The sequence below is a fragment of the Lepisosteus oculatus genome, chromosome 13 (genome assembly GCF_040954835.1).
Source record: "Lepisosteus oculatus isolate fLepOcu1 chromosome 13, fLepOcu1.hap2, whole genome shotgun sequence".
Taxonomy (NCBI): Eukaryota; Metazoa; Chordata; class Actinopteri; order Semionotiformes; family Lepisosteidae; genus Lepisosteus; species Lepisosteus oculatus.
In genome coordinates, this window is record NC_090708.1 from 4,621,895 (window position 1) to 4,645,249 (window position 23,355).

At 38.2% G+C, this 23,355-nt stretch overlaps 1 protein-coding gene across 5 annotated transcripts in view; it reads left to right on the forward strand.

Annotated features, from left to right (window-relative positions):
- lekr1 (Leucine-, glutamate- and lysine-rich protein 1) overlaps positions 1-23,355 on the forward strand; it is a 50,554-nt gene that overhangs the window by 5,515 nt on the left and 21,684 nt on the right. For 4 of the 5 annotated variants that reach the window (XM_069197627.1, XM_069197628.1, XM_069197629.1 and 1 more), the window contains exons 3-6: positions 1,975-2,189; positions 14,164-14,283; positions 17,086-17,249; positions 20,249-20,413. In XM_069197627.1, coding sequence (XP_069053728.1) covers positions 1,975-2,189; positions 14,164-14,283; positions 17,086-17,249; positions 20,249-20,413 — 664 coding nt within the window. Of the gene's footprint in view, positions 1-1,974; positions 2,190-2,239; positions 2,360-14,163; positions 14,284-17,085; positions 17,250-20,248; positions 20,414-23,355 lie in introns of those variants that run through there. The other variant, XM_069197631.1, reaches the window with a different exon arrangement.

The following is a 23,355-nucleotide window of genomic DNA, read 5'->3' on the forward strand; positions in this document are numbered from 1 at the left end:
CTAGTTGTGGAGATCAGGCAGGCAGTTGCAGACTCAGGTTAAATGTCCCCTTGAACTTTCCCCTCAAGCGCTCCCTGAACTTGAAGTGTTTCACAAATGACGTGGAAATCGTTATTGTTGTCAAGGGGAACCGTGTTCATATTTAATCCCTAAGGTGCTTGGTATCGGAGTGGATTCATGCAACCAGGAGCAGGTTCTTGTCCGCACACAGTAGAGGGTCACACTTGACTGTGGAGGGCCGGGCAGTTCCCCGGGGGTGAGGTGCGAGTGGAGGAGAGATGCACAGTGATTTCACATCCTCCCCTGGAACCACTCGCTTCACTGGTGACTGGCAGGCTCAAGCAGGAGCTAGTGGTAAAGGAGCCCGAGGTCATCCCAGGCCGCCTTCCTTTCTCATCTACCTGGAAGACAGACCTCCTTTGTTTCATGTAAGAGTATCATTATCGTTAAATGCTTCACATTGGCTTACCTAAATATTTGTGGCGATTGTTTTCGTGCACTTGAAAATTTACCCTCGGTACTCCAGCACATCTATTAGTTCAACGTGGCTTCACTCTCTCGTTAGGAAACAAATCTGAAAAATCACTTATTTCAGTGAATGAATCGGAAGGTTAAAAGGCTGGGAGAATTCCCACTCCCTCCTTCAGTTATGCAGCTCGGAACATCTGTTGACTCTTTACAGCTATGAAGGGAAATTACAAACATTACCTGCGTTTCCAGTGACTAAATAATACATATTTGCAGCTGCACTTAAACTTAACCACCTTTCGGAATCCCCTTTCCTTCTCGACGCTGGTTGAACTTGGTTGGGTTACCTTTCCCTCGTGTTGAAAGTGTAAACGCAAATGCAAGGAGAAGTAATACAGTCGACTCTGACTGCAATTGTTGTTGAAAAAAGAAAGTTTGGTTCTAAATGTGTTGAGCTCTTTCTTTTTCTTCTTTTTGTTTGTGACAGCCTAACATGGTAGGAGGATATAATGATTAAGAGCTAAATTAAAACCATTACACATAAGATTTGAAATGTTGGAATCCCTGAAATAATTTTGCCAGTTCCTCCCACACACAAAGGAAGGAGAGTGCCGTGGTTGTTAAAGTGTTGTTAAAGGCATAGTGGTTCAAAACAGTCCTCAGATCTGACTGTGCATTTCACGTTACAGCGTTAGAACTATTTTTACCACGACTGGAAAGACATGCCTTTTACCTGTTCATAAAGATCATCGCTGCTGCAAAGGTGTGACAAGGTGGAGTAATAGGTGTGAGTTCTGGACTCCTGACAGAAGGGTCTCGGGCTCAAATCCCTGGCTGGTACACAGCTGCTGCATGCCTGACCCAGATTGCTCCTGCCAGCCCAGCTGCGTCGATGGGTTAGCAAGACTCGTGTGGACTGATAGAATGAGTGATCGTTATCTCTGCAAGTCGCTCTGAATGAAAGCATCAGCCAAGACAACCACAAAAATGTTTCATCTGTGGGAGAACAAAAATAGACTCTAAAAAATGCAGACTTCTACATCTTCCACATTTTATTTTAAATGTACCAGGTTTCAAAGCTCAGCCAATAAAGGCATGTGTTTGGCATGAATGTCATTAGCTGACTGCGACCTGGTTCACTTGCTGAAGGGTCTGAGGGACTCCTAGTATGAAACATGGCAAATGGCTCTGTTTCTGAACAGAAACAGCCTCTCACCCTCTTTTATGAATACGAGTCAGGTTGATTAACATGCTGGTCCAAAATGTTAGGATTTCAAGACAGGCAGGTCTGGATTTTTAGCTTTTGGTAGTGTGGAGTTTACCGAGTTGTAGAGAGGAAACGTTGTGATGGCCTAATTTACTTAGTGGACCAAAAAAGTTTTGAATTGCAATATTAATATGCATTGCTTGGCATTCATCTCACTAAAAGCTTGCTCTGTTCCATTTGTTGGCACCCTGTCCCCTGGGTCCCATTCATTTCTGTTTCATTTCCGGATTGATTTTTAGATGGATCATAACGAGACCGTCTGTAAGTACTGCGGCGTCAGCTACCTGATCCATCACGAGTTCCAGCTGATGGAGGAAAAAGTGAAAGCGATGGAGGCGGAGCTGGAATTCTACCGGGGCAGCGTGGAGCGGGAGAAGAGGCTGCAGCAGGAGCTGCAGGGGGCGGGCGCTCACCTGGAGCGGCTGAAGACCGAGCAGCAGCAGCAGTCTGAGAGGTTGGGATGTGCCCCTGCTCGGCACAGAGCCAGTTAACAGACGTAGCCTGCGTCCAGGGAGCGTTCCCTCCTTTTTCTTTTCCGCGGACAGGTTGCACCGCACAGGGTCACCTGAGCTGTCTCTGCATTTCCCGAGCCTTGAATATGGCTGGCAGGACTTTCATCTCAGGGTTAGTTGTTTTCAGGTGTGATGTTTCAGTTTCTTAAATTAAAAAACAAATCTAGAGTGCAGCCTCGGGGCGTGTCTTAACTTTTCAGGTTTTTTTTCCCTCTTGTCAGCTCCCATAGCACCATTAGCTTATACGAACTGTAGTGAACTTGCTAACGGAGAAGCAGCGCACATAAGGGATGCGCCACTTACCAAATGTTCCTTTTTCAGTTTGTGCTAAAAACTGCTGTAGATGACAGAAATGATGAGAAATATGTTATATAATACATGATGAACATTAAAAGAAGCTCACAATTGTATGCATTCTTCGTAGAAACTAAAAATATATAGATATAATCAGTATTTCGATATAATGAGTTTCGTGTCATTTTGTATAAAAGATGTTTCATGACAGACTGTGATATATTCAAGTGATATGGTTACATAATCCTTAAATTGCCTTCTAAGTGAGAGAGTTGATTGGGCACAGATGATGGGGTGACTCAACCTGTTAATTAGCGAGGTGATTGAAAATGAAGGATAGAAACAATGAACGGTCCGATGCCCCGTTTATCACACCACTTTAATGCTTTTTGTATGTTGGAGGCTGGACACAGACAGCTGTTTGTAACCTGAAGAGGTTCGACAGTGAATGCGGGCTGTAAATGATAGATCACAGTCTGGGAGACTACTGAGTCACAACACTTTCCAAGATCTGTGGGGAAGTCCAAGTGGGGTGGTGTGTGCAGGAGTCACTTGTCTCTAAAGAGCTCTACTTGTCAGCCCATCTGCACGATTCGAGTCCTGGGACATGAGGCGATAACATTCCAGGACGACAAAGCACATTCTCAAGCTGCCTGTATAACAGTGGCCTCTGTTGCAAGACTATGACATTTATGTTGCTGATGCCCTGCTCTTCTCCCAACTTGACTACTTGTTGAATATGTAGAGTGAGCTGGGAAGACAGGTGGCATTTAGTGATCAGAGCCTGTTGAATAGGCATGTGCATGCCCAGCTTTTATGAGAGGAGTGGGACAGAAGTAATCAGAAGGAGAGTACCACCTGTAATCTGGTACAAAGCAGGTGGCAGCCACAAAGCTTACTGGCCTGTGACTTTTACTGGAGACACCAGCATGTGGTTACGTTGATGACAAGTGTTAATCAGAAAAATGCATTTACTGATTTCATGTCTGCTCAATAAAATGTCAGTGATCCTGCTGCAAAAATGACTGATATCTTTGTGAAATTGTCAATGTTATAAGTGGTTTCTTTTGATTTTCAGAATATAAATATTCTGTTGCTTAGTTATTTAGTTTAAGCAAGCTTAGTTGCTTAGAATATTTTCACTAGCTAGCATTTAGAATTCTGTTAGAACAGAATAGTTCGCATCTACAGTAGATGTGAACTATTCTGTATTGTGCTTCTTTTTAGTGTACAACATTGAAAAAAGAAATATAAAGCTAAGGGATTAGACAACCACTTAAAAAAAACATCTGCATGAAAATGAGCATCTCCAGGGACAGGAGTCGTGCCTGGAAAAAAAAGTCTTCCGTTCCTTTTCCGTTGTGGGAAACTCTTTGGTATCTGTTGTTCTCAATCCTTTGTTCTGGCAGACAGGGAGCTGTGAATGCGTTTTTTTCCAATAATCCTCTGCACCCACACATCAAGTCACATGACTGAGTGCTCCAAGGGATTTTGTAAACATAAGCTCTCAACACTAAGCATGAACCTTTTTGGAGAGTGAAGCATAGTATGCCTAAAATTATCACGTACGCAAGCAAGCAGACAATTTCATTTGTGCAGGCAAATTTAAACAGATTATGTTGAAAATATCTTTGGTTTCTCCACATTGTGTAGGCTTGTTAAATAAAAAGTGTTACCAAAAATAATTGTAGAGCAGTGGTGTTAAGATCGTTAGAAGTTTAATTTTATTCTTCTGCTTAATGAGGACAATCTGTCTCTTGAAAAGTATTTACAGTTTTATCAATCTGTGCCACTGTTTGTTCGAAGACTAGGGTTTTGATTGTAGCATACCATTGCTACTGAATTAACTTAAAAGGACAGTTTCTAACTCTAGGTGTTAATATAATGCATAGGTAAGGCCTGTATATTTATTGGAACACTGCATTATATATTATAAAGCATGTTATGTCATATCAGACTATAGCTTTTTGTTTCAGTCAAAATTAACTGCAGTGCAGTGAAACTATTGTTGATGTAAAAAAATGCTTTAAATTTGGCATCAGTGGCCCCTAAATCCACTGAATCAAAATAATGCTATTCACTTGCACAGTATCAACTTTTTTGTAGCTGCACATGCTTAACCATCCCACCAAGTGGGATTCATCAAAAAATGAAACCTGCTGCAACTATATATATATATCTCAAATAGCACCCTTTTCAAATTATGAAGGGAACTGTCACCTGTAAAGATCAAACTTCCACCATGCACTCAGTGACAATGAGCCATGACATTATCATTCATGTCTCTAAATCTAATTCCAAAGTATAATTTGGAATTTACTGCATTCCCTCTATATTATTATATGTTTGCAGGATAAAGGAGTTCATGAAAGACCAAATGCGAAACACATGGAACATGATAGGTTTCAAGTTGCTCCTTTTTTCAAGTCAGAAACTAGCATGCAATAAAAAATAATTACAGTATTAGAAACAACAAAATTCTTAAAACCAATGTAAGTACAAAATGTCTTATTTAATCCCCTGTATTCAGAATAAAAATAAAGTCCTTTAAAAGGGGCTTACGCAAACAGTGTTTCAACAGGATTTACATCGGCTTTGGCCATGCTTTGCAAGTTTCAAATTAATTACGGCTGAGAAAAGAAACCAAATAAGGTTCTTGGTGGTGTTGGCATCTCAAGATAAGATCTTTAGATTTTTCATCTGTAGGTTTCAGCTTTCAGTGACAATCATAGGAGAGTTAAAGCAACAGGAAGCTGATGAGAAGATGCTGTGGTGGTTTTTTTATGTCCCCTATCTGTTCACACAAACTGGTGGGAAAGTCTTTCTCAGCTGCAGCGCTGCTGCTGTAGTTGCCATCTAAGTGAAAAAATGAACACAGATCAAAGAGGATGCTTTCAAGTAGAAAGGAAACGATGTGTTGTCAGATTTCAATACACGCCAGCCGTGCAGCTGCAGAAATTTTAGGAAGTGGGAGATGCACAGTGTCTCAGTTTTATCTGAGCCACAAGGGTTGTCTTGGTTCTGCATAGGAATATTTATATTTAAATAGTACTTGTGACTGTGATGATGAGCATTGACTCATTAGAGCTTTTACCATTCTGAAGCTTTACCACTGTAAATCTACCTTGCGAATGTCATCTTCTAGGTTTCCATGTTTATATCATGCATTCGCCATTCTTTTCCAAGTTTTAAATCTGATTTTCATGTGCCTTAAGGCACTTTCCACTTCTTTAACTGTGCTGTGTCTTAGCAAACTTCCATATGTGTAAGAAGCTTCTCTACAAGGCAGTTGTGCCACTGTGATCTTGTTTTCAAATCTTTTGCAGCTTTCAGTACTGAATTCATACCAGATTAGGCTGTGGTGTGGTATTCTCGGTTTTAATTTTCTAGTTGCATTTCCACTCCATAAAATAAAGAAACGTGTCGCCTTATCAAAAAGACATGTACAGGATGACATCTGTGGGGGAGCTTGCAAATATGTTGTGTTGCAGAGTTTAAATTACACTGTCTTCATGCATCTGTCATTAAACCTGCTTGTAAAAGTCTGGCTTTGTAAAGAACAATGACACCAGCCCTTTCTACCCAATGAAAAAAGAGTTGGTTGGATATTTAGTGGACCAGCTCTAGAGGAACAGGCTTTCACTGTGCTCCCTTTCCTAGACTTCCCTAGCTCTAATGAATTTAAGATGATAGGGATGTTGATAGATCTCAGAGTTACAAGCTATGTTAAGACTCGGCCTGGTCACCACTGGGATGGGAGACCTATAAGGACTTTGCTGCTGTAGATGGTGTCAGTGGACGAATAAGTGGTAGTCTTCCCTCTGGGTAAGAAACCAGTCCACCATTGTGGTGACTGGGGATACTGTGCTATAGGAAATTCTATCCTTCTGATATCCCACGGCACTGCTTATAAGACTAGAGGTGCTATGGATCTGTCTTACAGAGCTGCTGGCACATAATGGTTGCCATGCTACCCAGTAGGACCACACTTCAGTGGTGGAGGATGTGGACTCACTTCTATACAGTATGTCAAGTCCTTTGGGATGGTAAGCACTTTATAAGAGCAACTAGTTATTAGTATTTTAAAAAATCTCATGCCCCATGACTGCATTACCTTAACTGCATAGTAAATGAAGGAAAGGCCTTCTTGAACTACAATTACTTGAATAGTATTCTTTCTATTCACATAGGTTTTCAACATCTTTTTAAATTTGTTTCTGCAGTGAGCCATATGTCACATGGTGAGAGTGCACTTTTTCTCACATTCTAAAGCAAGGGAGTTGCTGCACATGGTTTTTCACATCATGATGTTATGGATTGGCAGTCGTTCAGCTGGAATTGCTGTGCTGGGGTGTTGTTTTTTGTTTTGTTATTTTATGTCTTAATTGTTCCTGGCTTGAAGCTTGCTCATTATTGCTCTTAATGTAGACCAAAAACAGCAGTGTCACTGATTATTTTCCAACATGCTAGCTGATGGAAAATGAAGAAAGACCTGCATTCCGGATGGTGTTGTTGATGCGTTATAAGAACAGTCTCAGCCAGTGATTTGGATTCCAGGTTTTGTCTGATTTGCGCCTCTGTCTGTGAAGTCATTTGCATATTAACTAACGGAAATCTCATTTTGTGAACATGTAAGAACATAAGAAAGTTGCAGACAAGAGGAGGCTGTGCACTACATTTTGTGGTAGATTATTAACTAAGTGAATCTAACAGGTCATATAGGCATTTTTTTAAAGAGGCCCAAGATTAGGCCTTAACCAAAAGGAAGTTTCCTTTTTTCTGTCTTAAACCAATTCCCCTGGGTTTCCCTATCTATACCCTCTTTTTATCTGTCCATATATGTCAGTCCCCTGAGATCAGGCATACTTTAAACTTCCTAATTCTATAATATCCTTTTTTTGGTGTTGTAACTAAAGCTAAACACAAAGACCGAAATCCCTTTCATGATTAGCTTCCTTCAGCTTGGAGTCGCCCATGTGATGTGTACAGTGGGTGTTAATTCTTCCTGTGTGGGTCGCTTTGCCCTTATCAACTTCATTTTCCAAGTGTCTGCCAATCCGTGATTTTGTCTAAGACTTTGTGATTCTTGGCTTTTGTTTCTTTTTGCCACCCTCCCTATTACTGTATCTTATGCACGTCTGCTAAATGTATCAAAATATGAATCGAGGATGTAGACGAGGAGGACCAGCAGACCTAAAGCAGATTATTTTACTCTGCCTCTTCCAGCCCTGTTATAGATTATGAAGTAAGACTGATTGCCCTATAGTTAAGTGGTTCAGTTTTGTTTTCTTTTTTATGAATTGGGGTTACATTTGCAGTTCTCTAATTGTGGGTACTTCTTCCATTCCAAGTGAGCGTTTAAATGATTTAGTTAGGGGTCTGCGAGCACCACCCTTTAGTTTAACTGTGACGGGGAAAGAAATGCGGTTTAATGTGAATTTATATAGAAACATAACAAAAATGTGTTGTTTTTTATATCTTGGTGCAGTGGATTTTCAGATAAAGAGAATGTGAATTCTTAAAAGAACTTTATTGTAAATTACTGTAACATGGCGTACAAATACACAGACATGGCCTCTTGCCCTGTGATGCAGTACAGGTCTGTGATCTTGAGAATCAAGACTTGTGTTTGGTTTACACAGACTGTATGCAGTAAACATGGATACATTAATATTTGAGATATTTTCTTATATACAGTAGATTCCTGGCTTTACTTGAGACCATTCTTTGTTTTGTTGGAAAGAGTACTTTTTTCCTTACATTGTAATATGAAAGAGCTGAAATTGTTGAGATACTTTGGGACGCTTTCTATCGAGAAATACTGAATATTATGATATTCGTGGCAAAAGACAAATTGTCTTTATTTTAACCAGGTAAAAAATAAGGAATATGGCAGACTTTGGATTCTAAAAAGAATTTAAGAAATTAAAATGACAGAATTGTTTTTGAAAATAAGATTTTCACATTGCCTTTGTGAATAAATATTTAGTTTACATAAAAATAATTAAGTAATAAGATATTTGTTACTGTTTGTTCTTTTTTGTTTTAAACAGCTACATCGCTATAGAAATGAATCTGATTGGTCCCTGCCACAAAAAAGAAAAATGTGATTGGTTGAGCTGATCAGTGCTTCTGATTAGGAACAGTCTATCATGTGTTTCTCATAAGTGTTTGTAACAGTCTTCCTTTTCCTCCATTGTTTTAAGACAAGCATGTACAGTATGTTAGTTACACTTAGTCTTTAAAATGTGTTAATATATGTGAACTTGTAGAGTTTCATCCTTAAGTTTTTTAAAACTAGTCAGTGAAAAAAGTTTCAAGGAAAAATGTGCATTTTGTAGTTCTGCTGCTGCATTGAGCGTTCCATTGTTGTGCTGTTCTGCCCAGGTCTGGATCATGCTGAAACTTGACAGGGTGAGGGAAGTGTTCCACGCTTTGCTTGCAACACATTTGAATGCTTGTTCAGCACTGCTCCTGAAAAGGAAGTAATTACTTTTTACTGGGATTATTTTGGTCTCCGTGTGTTACCTCTAGCAACCATGCAAACAGTATTTTATATTAATATATGTGTGTAAATAATCAGAGCTGGATTGCCAGTCATTTGTTCATATTTTGTTAACTACATTGGGCCAGCTTCTTGCACGGGAGTGTGCAGTATTGTATTTGGTATAAGGTAGCACACACTGTATCTTACACAAGAATGGCCAGGCTACGGGCAGGCAAAGTGTTTTATCATCCCCGATGTGCTTGCAGTCATTTTTCATTTCCGTTTCCAAGGATTTCTAGTACACCTGTATGTCCTGAACCTACATTTTAAAAGCTGATGATCAATTTCCTTTTTTTCCCTTGCATTTTCGGGCAACTCCTGCAGTATTGCCTTGAAAGGAACTTGGAACAAGGATGAAGAGAAAATAAGCATTTGTGCGTTGAGTTTTGCTGACTTTAGCTGATCTCAAACCTCATCCAAGTCCCTTGCTGGAAATCAGAATGCTGGGTGAAATTTTGGGGAATTGACTTAAACATTCCAGTTATAAGGGGAAAATCATAAAATGGCAATCATTTCATTGTAAGTTTTTTTCTAAAGGGCTCTGTACAAGTAATGCTATGGGAAATGATTAGAATATATTGCTAAAGGTGCTTCTAGGTTAGTTCCAGATGAGACTGGAATACTAAACAGTCCTTCAAGAACTAACACATTTACTTTGCCACACATTCAATGCAATTGTAAAATATCTATGTCTTTTAGTTTTATCTTAATAGAGTGAAGTTTAAGGATGAAATTATCTCTGAAACTCCATGTTACATTTCCAAAGCAGCTTATTTAAGGGAACTGTAAGCATAGCTGTTTTCAAATGGTTAGTTTTTAAATGTTTCTTATTAGTGAGAATACATAGTGGGAGAACTTTTGACTATTTTAACTAGTCAAATTTGTTCTGTTTTGGCATTATTTGTGTTTTCAATTCATTAGAAAAATGCCACTGCAAATAATTTCTTTGGCTTAGAAAAACAGGGCTCGTGTGTACAAATACTGACTTAGACAATTTCATGAAAACATTTTATTTTAAAAAGCTCATGAATAGTGAATGTTCAGAAAACAAATAGTTGGTCTCATAAGTACAGCAGAAACTTAGAAAAATATTAGAGACATTTTGCTCAACATCGAGAAAAAATATGTTTAAATAATAATGCTGCAAAATGCATTTTTCTTGGAACGTATGTGACTGGTTAACAGATAAAATACCACACAATAGAAACCTGTGAAGAACAACGCTAGCAGTGTCTAGCAATTAAGGAGCAAATAGGAGTTTGCATTTGAATTCATTTGAATAAACATGACTGTCTCCCCTTTATGTATTTATTTTATTTGTTTGGTTTCCAGGAGTGATGCCATAACAGTGAGCACAATCATCTCATACACAAAGCATAAAGAACAATCCGCACTTAGCAGCTTCTCATTTGGGAAATAGCTTTTGTTCACACAAATGTCTGTTTCTGTTCTGTTCACGTGTTTTCTGCAGGAGAGTGAGAAAATAACGTTTGCAACTCTAAACTATATTTATCCTTTTTAAAAAGTGAAACTTATACTGATCATCTTCTTTCTTGTGTCACAGTATTATTTCATAAGCAATTGCACAGTACATGTACTACAATATGATGTATTGGAAGATCCAGTGTAAATGTCTGTTTCTAGTTCTAAAGATTAAAAACAGTCCTGTTTTTTGCCACTCTTCACTATGATGCTGAAAAAAGACATTGCCCACAACGATAATTCACATGGACCTTGTCAAAAAATCGCCAAAATGAAGTCTGAAGTTTCATCAATAATTTATTGGAGTCTGTTGATGAAATGCTTCATTTTGCTTACAGTAGAGACAGAAACACTTGAAAAAATTTGTGTATGCGGGGAAGAAATAAAGACTCAAACAGGGAAAAAAAAAAGAGTCTGTCGTATAATTTAATGATCTGACTGAGATGTTTCTCATTTTAGGTTTTCTAACAAATTTGCAGTGCATACCACAATTAAGAATAATGGATGCTTTACATGCCTCCAGATACCTGCAGTGCAATATCTTGTCTGTTGTCGTTTTGGCCTGTTAAAAAATTGAAAGTATTTATTTTAGTTGCTGGAGTGAATGCGACTGTAATTGTCTATAATTCAAACCAGATTCATGTTACCTTGTTTTTCTTCAGAGTGGGGTAGAAATATTAACATCCAACACAAAAGTTCCTCCCAGCAACTGATCTGGTCTGGATTTGCCACTTTTAGGGACAGATGGCAAGCAGTGAGAGGCCAAGTGGAAAATATCAAGCATTTGTACAAGTGAATAGTGTTGTGTAGCATTAAGGCAATGTAGCAATTAAGGTACTTTCCTTTTAATGATACAGTAGTTAACAAAGAGAGAAATACTGTGTTATTTTTCTTTGTTAGAATGTGAGATTTATTTAATGTGTATATTTCTATATTCTTAATTTCAATTTGAGACTTTTTTTCTGGGGACTAGAAACATTAATTATATGTTGCAAAGAGGGCATTGATATTGACAGAATTATGTCTGTTTTGTTTCAGTTTGATTTGCTGGTTACTAGAAGGATCAGTTTATATAATTGTGGCAAAATAATACTCTTTTAATTATTTAGTCATTTGTTCATTTAAATATATTAGATAAATGTCATGCTGGCCATCTCTTCATGGTAAGTACCCTCCCAGCACCCAGAAAGAAAAAACAGAGTCTTTTGTTTGAATTATTCCACCAAATACAAAAAAAAACTGGCATCAAAACCTAGTTTGTAATTAGGAATTGTGTAGTAGGAGGACTTTTTTAATGTTTTTGTTTACGGGGTGCAGTAAGAATACAGGAGAATATTAATATAGAAAATACAAAAAAGTTATCAATTAAAAGTTATTGTTTTAAAGTGATCAATTTTAGTTTTAAACCCCTGTGTGGTTTAAGAAATTGTAGATATAGTTGTAAACTTACATGCTAGATATGTGGTTGATAAAAATTGTGGTTAACTTAATTTAGTCATTGATGACTTTTTTTAACTTGATTTTTAACTTAGTTTTAAATCACTGGCTCATACTGTCTGCAAGCACAACCAGCTACTGAGTGTGATCCGGTGTCAAGCAGAGTTTTCAGATTCTGGTGAGGCTGACAAGGCCTCAGTCAGGTCTAATATGGTTTCACTGCAATCTGTGTACATACTGTTTCTAACAAACATACAGTAGTTACCTTGCACCATAGTTACATTGTGCTGTTATATAGATGCTAACCTGCATGAGAAAAAGGCTTAGAATAGGTGGAAAGGTAGGAAAGTATTGTTTTTACTATGTGCTATATTTATAAAAACCTTACCTGCTGGTTTTGATTTTGTGTTCAGAACGTACATACACAGTGATCATCTTCTCTGTCACTTTACTCTCCATAAAAAACAATAATCCAGTACATTAACATACTGAAGTCATTTAGCTGCAGATTTATAATATACTATACAAGTATAATATTGTATGCAACGTTCACATCTAAGCATTTGCTTTTTAATGCCCTGCAATTAGCATAGACATTATTCAGTTGGAATAGTAAAAGGATGGTGAGATTTTTTTCCCATATTGCTATTTGGATGTGTGTGCTAGTGTCAAAACCTCACTTAAAGTACAGTAAGGCAATTTCTGTAACACCCCCAAAATGTTTAGCATCCCTCATATGATTAAATACAATACAAGCTGTCTCGTGTATAATAAATGCTACAGTGCAGAGTATAAGAGCAACGGTTTTTAGCCCTGCTCTAGTTTCTCTGCACTGCACTTGTCTGCTGTGAGTAATAATATTGACAGTGACCAGACCAGTGTCTGCCACTGACCACAATGCTTGCCTGTGCCATGGCTCTTGCTGGCAAGCAAGTCTTTTCTTCCTGCTGTGAACGCTTTTGAACATAAGTTGTGAATAATTTGTTTTTTTGATTAATGTTCCTACAAGACAAACGGTGGGTCATGTTTTATAAATCAATGGTGGCAAAAGGCTTTAACTTCCTGTGTATGTTTTTTTGGTTTTGTTTTTAAGCCATAAATGTTCCATCTCATTGTCTTAGAAATAATAACTATGGAAAACACATTATGAACCAAAATAAACGCAAGCATTAGTATGAAACAATACAACGTATGAAACGTCACAAATTACCAGAGTATGACATTTTTATTCACCATATAGTTAAAGTCTATAAATACAGATTTTTTACGAAAATTGTACATTGTACACAGTGCTGAATATGTCCTTTTCATGTGCAATCCGATTCACCAGTGTACAAAAAAAGACTGCTGTGATTCTGTGATTCAAACATCTGACTTTACCACATGGAATAAGTGTCAGGTTTTCCAACATCCTGTTTTGGCTTATGATGCCTTTGGAGAAAGAATTAACTCGGATCAGATAAAATGGCATTAATTCAATCCTGTCACTTTTCAGTCATGTGACAATTCACAAGGTCGAGCTACAGCAAAATAAGAAATTTCGATTAGTGTATTAAGTATGGCTTTCTTATCTTGGGCTACGTCAAAAGACCCAATCCTTAAACCCTATTAACTTTCAGGGTAATATGATTGATGTACTCAATGAAATGAATTGGTCATGTAAGAATTATTTACAGAATGCCAAAAAATACTCAAGGCATTAGGGTTAGATTTACATAGGTTTCAGTGGTGCAGAGCATTTTATCTTTCAAAAATTGCAAATGATTGTTTAACAGATCAGGCCCTGTATTCAAACAATTAGGCCTGTATATCCCTATAGAAAGCACAGGAAATGTAAGCATATTTCAGATGTTGCTTTTTTGTTTTTAGAAGTCACCGTTCAGGAAGCTGCATTCCTTTAAAAAAAACATTTGCACATTCTGTATCAAAGAAAATATGCTTAAAAAAATGAAGGTATCTGTTTTTACATTTAAATATACATTAATTTAATACATTTACATTGAAATATAGGTTCAACACCAGTAGCATAAGCGAGGCAAGCTATTTAAATTTCCTGCATGATTTTCCACAGTAGAAAATTGCCATTGGATCTGTTTTTCCTACTGTCTCACACACTTGCTCCCTCTCTTTCTCCCTCTTTTATTTTGTGTTATTAGTTTGAAAGCCCTTAGTCTCCAGGTGGCAGAGAGACAAACACAACTGGAGTGTGTGACCACTGATATGAGCGTCGCAAAGAGAAAGCTGGAAGAAGCGGAGAGCCAGTGCCAAGCGCTCAGGTAAGGAAATGAGAAAACAATACGCTGACAGCGCTGGCAGGGGGAAAAATGAAAAGCGGCTCTTATACAATCTGTTCCTGGGCGGTTGGATGGCGTGATGCATTAGCAGTGTTTGGTGCTCCCAATAAAAATGAAAAGACGGCACGACAGGAAGGAGGCAGCAGATGTGAAACAACTGCTGGGAGCCCTTGGAAAAAAAAGAAAAGAGACCGGCTGATAGGACAGGACCCTGTGAGCCTTGCAGGGTTTTGTCTACCAAAAAAGGAAGCACAAGAACTGGAGAGCTTAAGTTGAAGGTTAGTCACAAAATTAGAAGTCAGATGAAACACTATCCTTAAAAAAAAAAAACTTTTCAGTGTTCCCTTTGCTACATCAGCTTCCCTGTTTAGGGTGTCTTTCTTCCCCTGGGAGGGGGAGGGGGCTGTTAATTTCAGTTTTAAACGAAAATCAGAGCTCCAGGGAAGGCCATGTGCTTCTCAAGATGTCAAGGAGCAACTTCAGTTCAAAAGATAGATTAATTAATGTCATGTCCTACAGCTGCTGGGTCTAAGTCTGTATTAATTTCCATAAAGCTTTTAACTTCCTCAGATAAGGGATTTGGTTTTTGTACAATGTCTTCCTCTTATGTTTACCTGATAAATTATGAAACTTGAAATCTCAAAGTACATTATCTGATCTAGTAAACAAATTACAATAATGTCCCCTGAAGTGTGAAAAACGTATTGCAGTATGTAAGCTGGCCATGGATTTTGAAATCGGAGACAAAAATAACATTTTGGTCTAGTTGATGTGGAAATTAATTTTTATAGACCTTTTCTGAACTGCCTTTTCTAGGGCATGAACTGAGTGGTATCAAACGCACCGAAGACATAGGAGAGGGAGTTCAGGTTTTCGATTTTTCTTAGACCTCCTGACCCACTAGAATGTCTTTCTTGGCAGTAAAGTTGTGCATGGGTTAAAATTTGCCGTGAATCTTCGTCCTGGCGCAGAACTCCGGCTGTGCTAAGAGGCAGAGTTACCTCTTCTCAGAATATGTATCTGATGCTGTAGATGGGTATGATTGATTATGTCAACAGTCTTTGCAATAAAAATATTTCTGTGTACCTTGTAGCCTGGAGGATCACAGTATTGTTATTATAGAATTCTCTTCAAGGTTCTGAATCCTGTTGACAGATGTAGCTGATTTTACCTCACTGTTTCTTTGTCAGATATGGTGATTTATGAAGCCTGACATTTAAAACCCGCTTTCATAAATATGCCATCTTATTCACATCCTTGGCTTGTGGGTTGTACTTTAATCACTTGACTGTTGAAAGCGCTGTAGCATCCACCTTGGAGCACGTCTGTAAAGTGACTTACATTCAGTACCTCAGCTCCGAGCCTATCTTGACAAGGAGCTGTTTTGTAGTCATGCTTCGCTTCAGGCTCAGAATATTTTTACTTTCAACCAGGAGAACAACAACAGTAAAGAAAATCCATTTAGTGTTTATTTCCATAATTTGATCAACATAATTAGGAAAAAATATTAAACTTTTAATAACTACTTGTATTTAACAAATTATGCAAACAACCTAAAGAAGAAACATATGTTCTACTTTAGTCTTTAGTTTGCAGACTAATTCTAAATTTTCCTTAGGTGCTCAGGTTAGAAGAGCTATTCATCTGTAGTTTATCTAGGTTTTTATCACTAACTCTAGGATGGCTGGGAAAAATGTTCTAAAAACTACACAGCTCATTATCTGCCTTAGATAGACTATAGTTAAACCCTTCAAGTACATCAGGGAACTTAAAAGAATTGCTTGCAGTTACTCCAAAGCTAATATCAAGAGAGTACATTCTCTTTCTGAACTTTTTTCTCTGCACATGCATGCTTTTTGATGTTTGTTTCAAGGCATGATTGTAGGCTTAGCATAGAAAAAACACAAAATGTTTGATTTGTTTTTTTTGGTAGAAATCTGTTTTCCTCGTATGGTGTACAGAAATGTTGAGGTGTGGATGAATCTGCGATCTGCGTTATTCATCAGACACTTTCACTGTATTTGGCTTAATCTGGAGTGATTGTTTACCCCAGAGTAGTCTGTGAGATATGTGCTAGAATCAGATGAAAAATGGATTATCTGTGATGGCTGGAGTAATTGGTATCATGCTTTGTGTGTCGGTACGTCTGGTTTCACTTTCTTTGTGCATTCTTAATGGGATGAAAATGGATTTTGTTCCATTTACCGCTTACATTCATGTGTCTGTTATTTTGTTACATAATGCTGCAAGACAGATTGTATTTTACATGATATTTTTGGTTACCATAGTCCCGTCTTTATTTATACTAAAAACACTGAAAATGTCTGGTGAGTACGATACAGAATCCCTTTTAACCTCAGTGGTTTTAAGGGTACTGAAAATGTACTTTTAATGTACTTTTATTTTTTTTAATTTGTTCAATTTTTTGTGTTCATTCTTTTTAATTTGGTTGAGAGACGGCAGAGCGTTCTGAGGGTGAACTTTTTTAAAGGACAGATTGTACAAGCTTAATGTTGGGCTGCTGAATCACAAAATGTGTAGAGCCCCAACTCATGAGCAAACCTGAGCGCTTTCATTTACTTTTGATATTTTGTATAAAAGGACATTTTACCACGTTAACTCACTCCGACTCCTTTCTGTTTTTAGCTTCTGACAGTGAAGTGGTCAGGAAATGATTGAACGTATCTCATATATTGAAATAGATGTGTGTTGCGATTAATTTTCAAATGCCATGTGTATTTTACAGTAGATCCCCTGCTTATGGGTGTACTGTGGGTTTTCCAGGTCAAAATGTTACCAACAGCACTCTGTCATGAAGAAGACTCTGTATTTACTCCAGACAGCTAAACAGGAGTTAATGACGCTGAGGAGCATTGTTTCTGATTTCTCTGACATCTGGGGAGGATTTAACACAGAGCTGCTAAAGAGAAGCAAGGATACAGATACAGGTACACTGTATTATTTCGCCACTGTATGCCTACCTGTAATACAGATTTTCACGTATTTATATTTTTTTACAGATCAAGTGCATTTTAATATAATGTTGTATAATCATCTGGCCCTTTGCATGCTACTGTTTCTGTTTACCAAAGTTTCCTTTGGCAGTATCCTGGAAAATTCACAGTTCATGTTTGCCTTTTGTTTTCTTTGATGATTTACTGCACTTTCCTGTCCAGCACCACCTGCCTCTCGTTCTGTAGTGTGTGGGGGTAACGGCTGTTCAACAGAAGGTAAACAGCAGACATTGAGCAGAATAAGCAAAAAAATAATAATTGGAAAATAATGTAGTCATTCAGAGGAGGTGAATGTGCACAACATTTTTTAAGAACAAGAGTTACTGGAAGCGAAACAGAGTCACAAAAATGTCATTTGCTCATTAAACAATGATGCAAAATAAATCATTTGAATGTTTTTCTACAGGAACAGTGCATCTTAACGTTCCTTAAACAGATGTGGACACGGAGCATAATATTAAGCTTACTTTTACGGTGTTCACAAACACTTGATATTAATTATGAGATATTTGTTTTCATATGTGCTGAAACTGAGCTGCCTTTGCTACATGATCTTGCAGTTTATATTTGGAAATCAGGCAGGTTTGTCAAGTCCTCAGGTTGTTTGGATATTAACGAGTCCTTATGGACCTCCTGTCATGAGTTGAGACCCCCTCGGGGGAGATTAGATCCCAGGATTGGAGATATTGAAATAGGCATCAAATCCTTTCACGCTATCCCGAGCAGCAATGGGTATTTTTTTTTCCGAATTTCTTCATTACGTCTTTGACGAGAAAACTCACTCTGTGATAAGCTTGCTGTTCCCCTTGGAATTGGAATCTGATAAGGCCATAGCAAGGGAACTAAAATTGCTGTAGCGCTCAAAACAAGCTGCCTATCTATAAATAAAAACATTGCAAGCATTTGTATTGTTCTTTTTGTTTAAAAAAAATAGGTTCTTATTAAAATCAGACAAATATCTGTAGGGATATCACGATTCACCCCAGGCTCACCCCATAGGGTGTGGCTGTTTTCATGGCAAGGAAGAGCCTGTGAATTTTATGCGGCGGCTTTTTTCTCCCTTTTTGTCTTCCTGCATTCTGTGGGCTGCAGTTCAGTGCCTAAAGATGCGTGCCAAAGGTGAAAAAAAACTCGGAGCAATTCACCTGAACACGTGAAAGCATTTGCTCTGTTTTAAAATCTTTATCTCACATCTTATCAGGCAAACAGTGTTTAATACTCACACAGAACTGGTGATTTTTTTTTACCAGTCCTTTTTTAATGAACACTCGAGGCGGCTACGTCTGCGCCAACGTCATAAAAAAGCCACTGATGCCAGTAACCGAAAGCAGTGTGACTCGTTATAGTTAAAGGCCAGGCTAGGATTCTGTGTTAACCTTTAGGTGCGCAATTATGAACTACCTGTCTTTCAGCTTTTGTGGTTTCAGTGAAAAAAGAAAGCTATGAATCACTCTGGTAGGCTGGTTACAGAACAGCAACAGCTGGTTTCTTTACCTTAATTATGCACATCAGTTATCAAATATGCTGACAGACATGTTGAGACCTCACCAACAGCAGCAATCTGATGCTCTGTCAGGGTGCCAGGATGCATGAAACTTGATGCCTCTTTGATATGTTATTGAAGCCTGGGAAGGCACAGTGCAGTAGACTACACCAAGGAAAGGGTTATTTCATGTATGTTCAGAGGTGCTTTTAATAAACTAGTGATTATATTAGCTAAAAAGTACAGTTCTATGTGTGTTACCTGTGCAGAATAAGTTGCCAGTGACCATGACTGAAGATCACATCTCAGTGAAAAAAGGCTTCTCCATTTCCACTGGAGAGAGTTGTTCTTCCAGCCAGCCCCATGTCAAATGCGTTACATTTAAAACAGCATTCAAAACTAAAATCTACAAAGGAACAAAGAGAGGTCAATCCCACCCTGTAAATCTGGTGGAAAATATTCTCTGTGTGTTGCACTGGCCTGTAATCACCCTCTCCTGTGAATTCAAAGCCTACTTTAGGAAAGCAGTATTTTCTGTGAAATCACAAATATGTAAATTGGTACTATTTTTGTTCCGTAGTTTCTGTAAGGTGCGTGCTTCACAAACAATTCCATAGTCACGCTATTAAAAGCATGCGGTATGACCCTTTCTTGAACTGGCGCCATTTTATTTTTACGTGTTGTACATGATGAAATGTCATAACTAAAAGGGCAGAATAATCTGATGAAACTTAACTTCATAAGGACGAATGACATTCAAGCAACAGAATGTTTTGTGAGTATTGACTGTATTTTAAGTTTTGGCTAAACCCACTCGGTTAAGGGGCAGCCCCCTGGCCGTAAGACGAGGAGGCTAGGACACCCATTCAGAGAGGGGAGTTACCCGAGGGGCAGCTGCTAAGGTGGAGGTAGGGTGGGGGAGGGATGCATGCAACAAAAATGCAAAAAGAGGCGTTTGCGTGAGATCTACACAGTATATAACGAAAGTCAGTAATGTTTATGATTTGAAACAGCTGGATGAAATTGGCTCTGTCTGCCTTTATTCCTCCTGAACTTCAGTTAAGAACTTCCACTTGGAGTTCCTAGATTTCTCTCTTTTCTTTGATAGAACCCGATATTGCTTTCACGGAAGACCTAGAGACAACAGGTGTGCTCTGCCACGTTACATCCATGTCTCGGCATTTCAAAATTTATATAAGGTCCATTTTGTTATGTTATGGTTGTTGTAACCAATTATGGTTGTGATGATACTTACACATTAAAAAAATGTTTAAAAAACAATAGTTAACAATAAGTGTGGAAGCTGTAAGGATTTACAATAAAGACTTCTCCATCTGCATAAAAGGCACAAGCTTGACCTCACCAGTTGCTATGCTAATTGCTAGTTATTTGAGGATGACGTTTAAGATGGATTTTTGTTTTAACAAAGCACTTGGGCCCTTTATTCCAGACATAACCACGCTGCAGGAGGCTGTGGCCGCAGCTCGACAGGAGACAGAGCAACTGCAGAAACAGGTCAAGGATCTGCAGAGTGACCTGGCCTCGTCCACATTGCAGCGTCATCAGCTTCAAGCCACCGCCCAGAGAGAGGCCGAACTGCAAACAGAAATGCTTGGTATGCAACGTAATGTGTGAATCATAGGTACTGCTCTGGTACACCTTGTCCAGCATTGGAAAAACATGAGTTTTGATCGAGTGTGAGAGAGTCAGTGAAGTGTCACCTGGTGCAATGAGAGGCCGTAATCAATGTCCATGTGCTGCAAACACATGTTGTTAAGGGGCGGATTGGTACTTCTCGCCGCACTTTACAAAACGTATCTGTAGCTACCAAGGTGAAATCGCCCCCCTTTCTGTGTATGTTCACCATTAATAACCATGACTTGAATAGCGTTTTTGCTTGGTCAACAAATCAAGTTATTGACATTGCCTTAGAAGCATTGTAAAATTGACCTGTGTTTTCTGCCACAGCAATGGATTTTGTAAAATTGTAGATTTTTAAACAAACTTTTTTTTAGATGTTTTTTCTCATGTGTACTTTTGAATAGATGTTTAAGGGAAGCTTACAATTCCCTTTAATTTATGTACTAACGTTTGTAAAAGTTCTTATGCCTAACATTTAAAACTGACAGGCGGAGGCAAATTCAGAAAACAGTAACAATTCTCAAACCTTTTTTTAAGTGTTATTCAAATTTCTAGGAATAGTAGAAAGACAAAACTGTCTGTATAACTCATGAGTCATATGAGCAATTTTTTTTTGTCGGTCGAGCTTCCATTGTATTGAATGCACCCCATGATTTCCAGAATGAGCATATAATGAACTGAGTAAAACTGACTCATTTTTTATGTAACTACAGTATTATGGCTGTCACGTTTCATCTAAGACATAGGAGAACAAACACTTTCTATGGGCATCAGCATGACTTGTGTGATGAGATTTTTTTTCAAGTTGTCTCATTAATCATAATGAGTTTTGTCAGAGACATGGCTGGAATAGTGTGGGTTTATGAAGAGGTCCGTACAGTAAGGAGATCAAGAACTGATCAAGGACAGAAAAGTTAAGCACAGTTAACGACAATGTATGTCCGCTATACTGTGATAATTTTTGCAGTAGTTCAGAGTGCCAGTCAGACCACACTTATTAAGTGAGCTAAAATGTTCCCTGGTAAATCTGTTAAGTGCACTGACTCCTGAGATATACTGAGAATTGCAATTCAGTAATGTTTTTTAAAAATGGAAAAGAGTGCTGTCATACCTGGGTAAAAATGCTATTCAATTAATTGAACAAGTGTAGACTTGCTCATGTTACATAAACATAGCTTAACAAAGAGTGGAGAGATAAAGGATCTCGATTTTCAAAGTCAATTGCCTATAGCTTTATATCTCCTCCAACTTTCTGAAAGGACCACAATGACCGGAAAGCAATTATCAGTATATTGCTTCACAAAAACACTCTGAAGTATTCTGCTTCCTCTTAAAAGAAATGTCAGGGTGACACACACTGCAACCAAGAGCATTTTACAAAAAGTATGAACACTTAAGAACTCACATGAAAAGTGAAGGCAGAAACTTAAGTGAATTAAATAAGTCACTTGAAAAACTGAATGCCAAGAACACGAAGATATTTCTGGCATCTTTGTTTGGATGTAACCAAACAACATGAAAATTCGGAAGACCGGACTGCCTCTTCCATGCATCTTTACTGCAACATAATCCTTAGAAACCAAGTTATACAAACGTCATGGTCTTAGCTTGCAGAACTCTGTAAGAAGATGTAGAGATAGCATACACCACACAGAAAAGAGCTAAAGTTGAGAAAACCTTACAAAACCTTACATATACTTTAATAACTATGGTTATTTAGCCTTATTTTTGTTAAGGAGAAATTATTGAAAGAGCAGAATGAAATAACATGCTAGTTGTGCCTATTGACCATCTTGAGCTGTCCTTAAAATGGAGAACACAAACCAACTTTTTGTAGCCCCAGTGCTATTACGGTACTCATCTACAAAAAAACAGTTAAATTCCGAGCATGTTATTGTTTTTGCCTTTAAAAACATTAAAGGTCTTGTTTATCATAAGTTATTCTCTTAGAAAGCAATTACATCATTGTATCCTGGCTTATCTTGGAGTGGTTCCATTTGCTAGCTCTCACAGCTGCTTGATATTTTCAGCCACCTGGTTCAAAAGCAAATTATTTGAGGGTCAGGACGTCTTGCTCCAGTGCCATTCCAATAGACATTAGCAGTCCAGGGGACTCTGTCGACAAGGATACTTTCAGGGAATGTTTTTTATGGTACAGTGCAGAAACTCTGTAGCGTGTTCAGAGACTTAAGGTTCTTCGTGAGTTCCTGCAGGAAATAACAGCCTTCCTCTTTTTATGCAGTTTACAGACTGGGCCACAATATTGCGAATAAGAAATTCCTGTCTTCTGCATACTATTATTAAAACTGTCAGTGCAAATCTGAAAACATCCATAAAGACAATAATTTTCTCTAGTCAGAAAAAAAATGGGCTTCCTTTAAAGTATTTTTGTCGTAATATGCTACAGGCACTGAAAAATAAGTTTAGAAGGCACTATTTTACAGAAGCTATACAAATAAGCACAGGGTGAAGTGTTCCTATAAATCTAACATTTGTCTCCAGAAAATGTGCCATATAATTCATATCTGTAAAAACTGCTAACAGATTAGAGCTGAACAATGTGATCTCCAAAAACTTACGCTTCTTGAAATGCAGTGAGTAGGAGGTAACATTTGCAACATGTGAGGTGCATGTTGGGACTCATCGTAGCGCCATCAGGTGAGTCAGGGTGACCACTCCCTGGCCCTCTCCACAGAGAGCAGTCAAACGCAGAACGGGTCCAGCTGGAAACACAGCACAGACGCATGTGCTGGGAGCGCCAGGCTGCGTTCGCTTATGAAGAAAGACTTCCAGAAAAGCAAGAAAAATTCCCAGCACGCCCATGAGACCTGCGACATTTCCCTGCTGTAACAAAAAAAACATTCAGTATGCATATTTTTTTAGACCACACCTGCAAGCTGCCATTCATCCATTTCA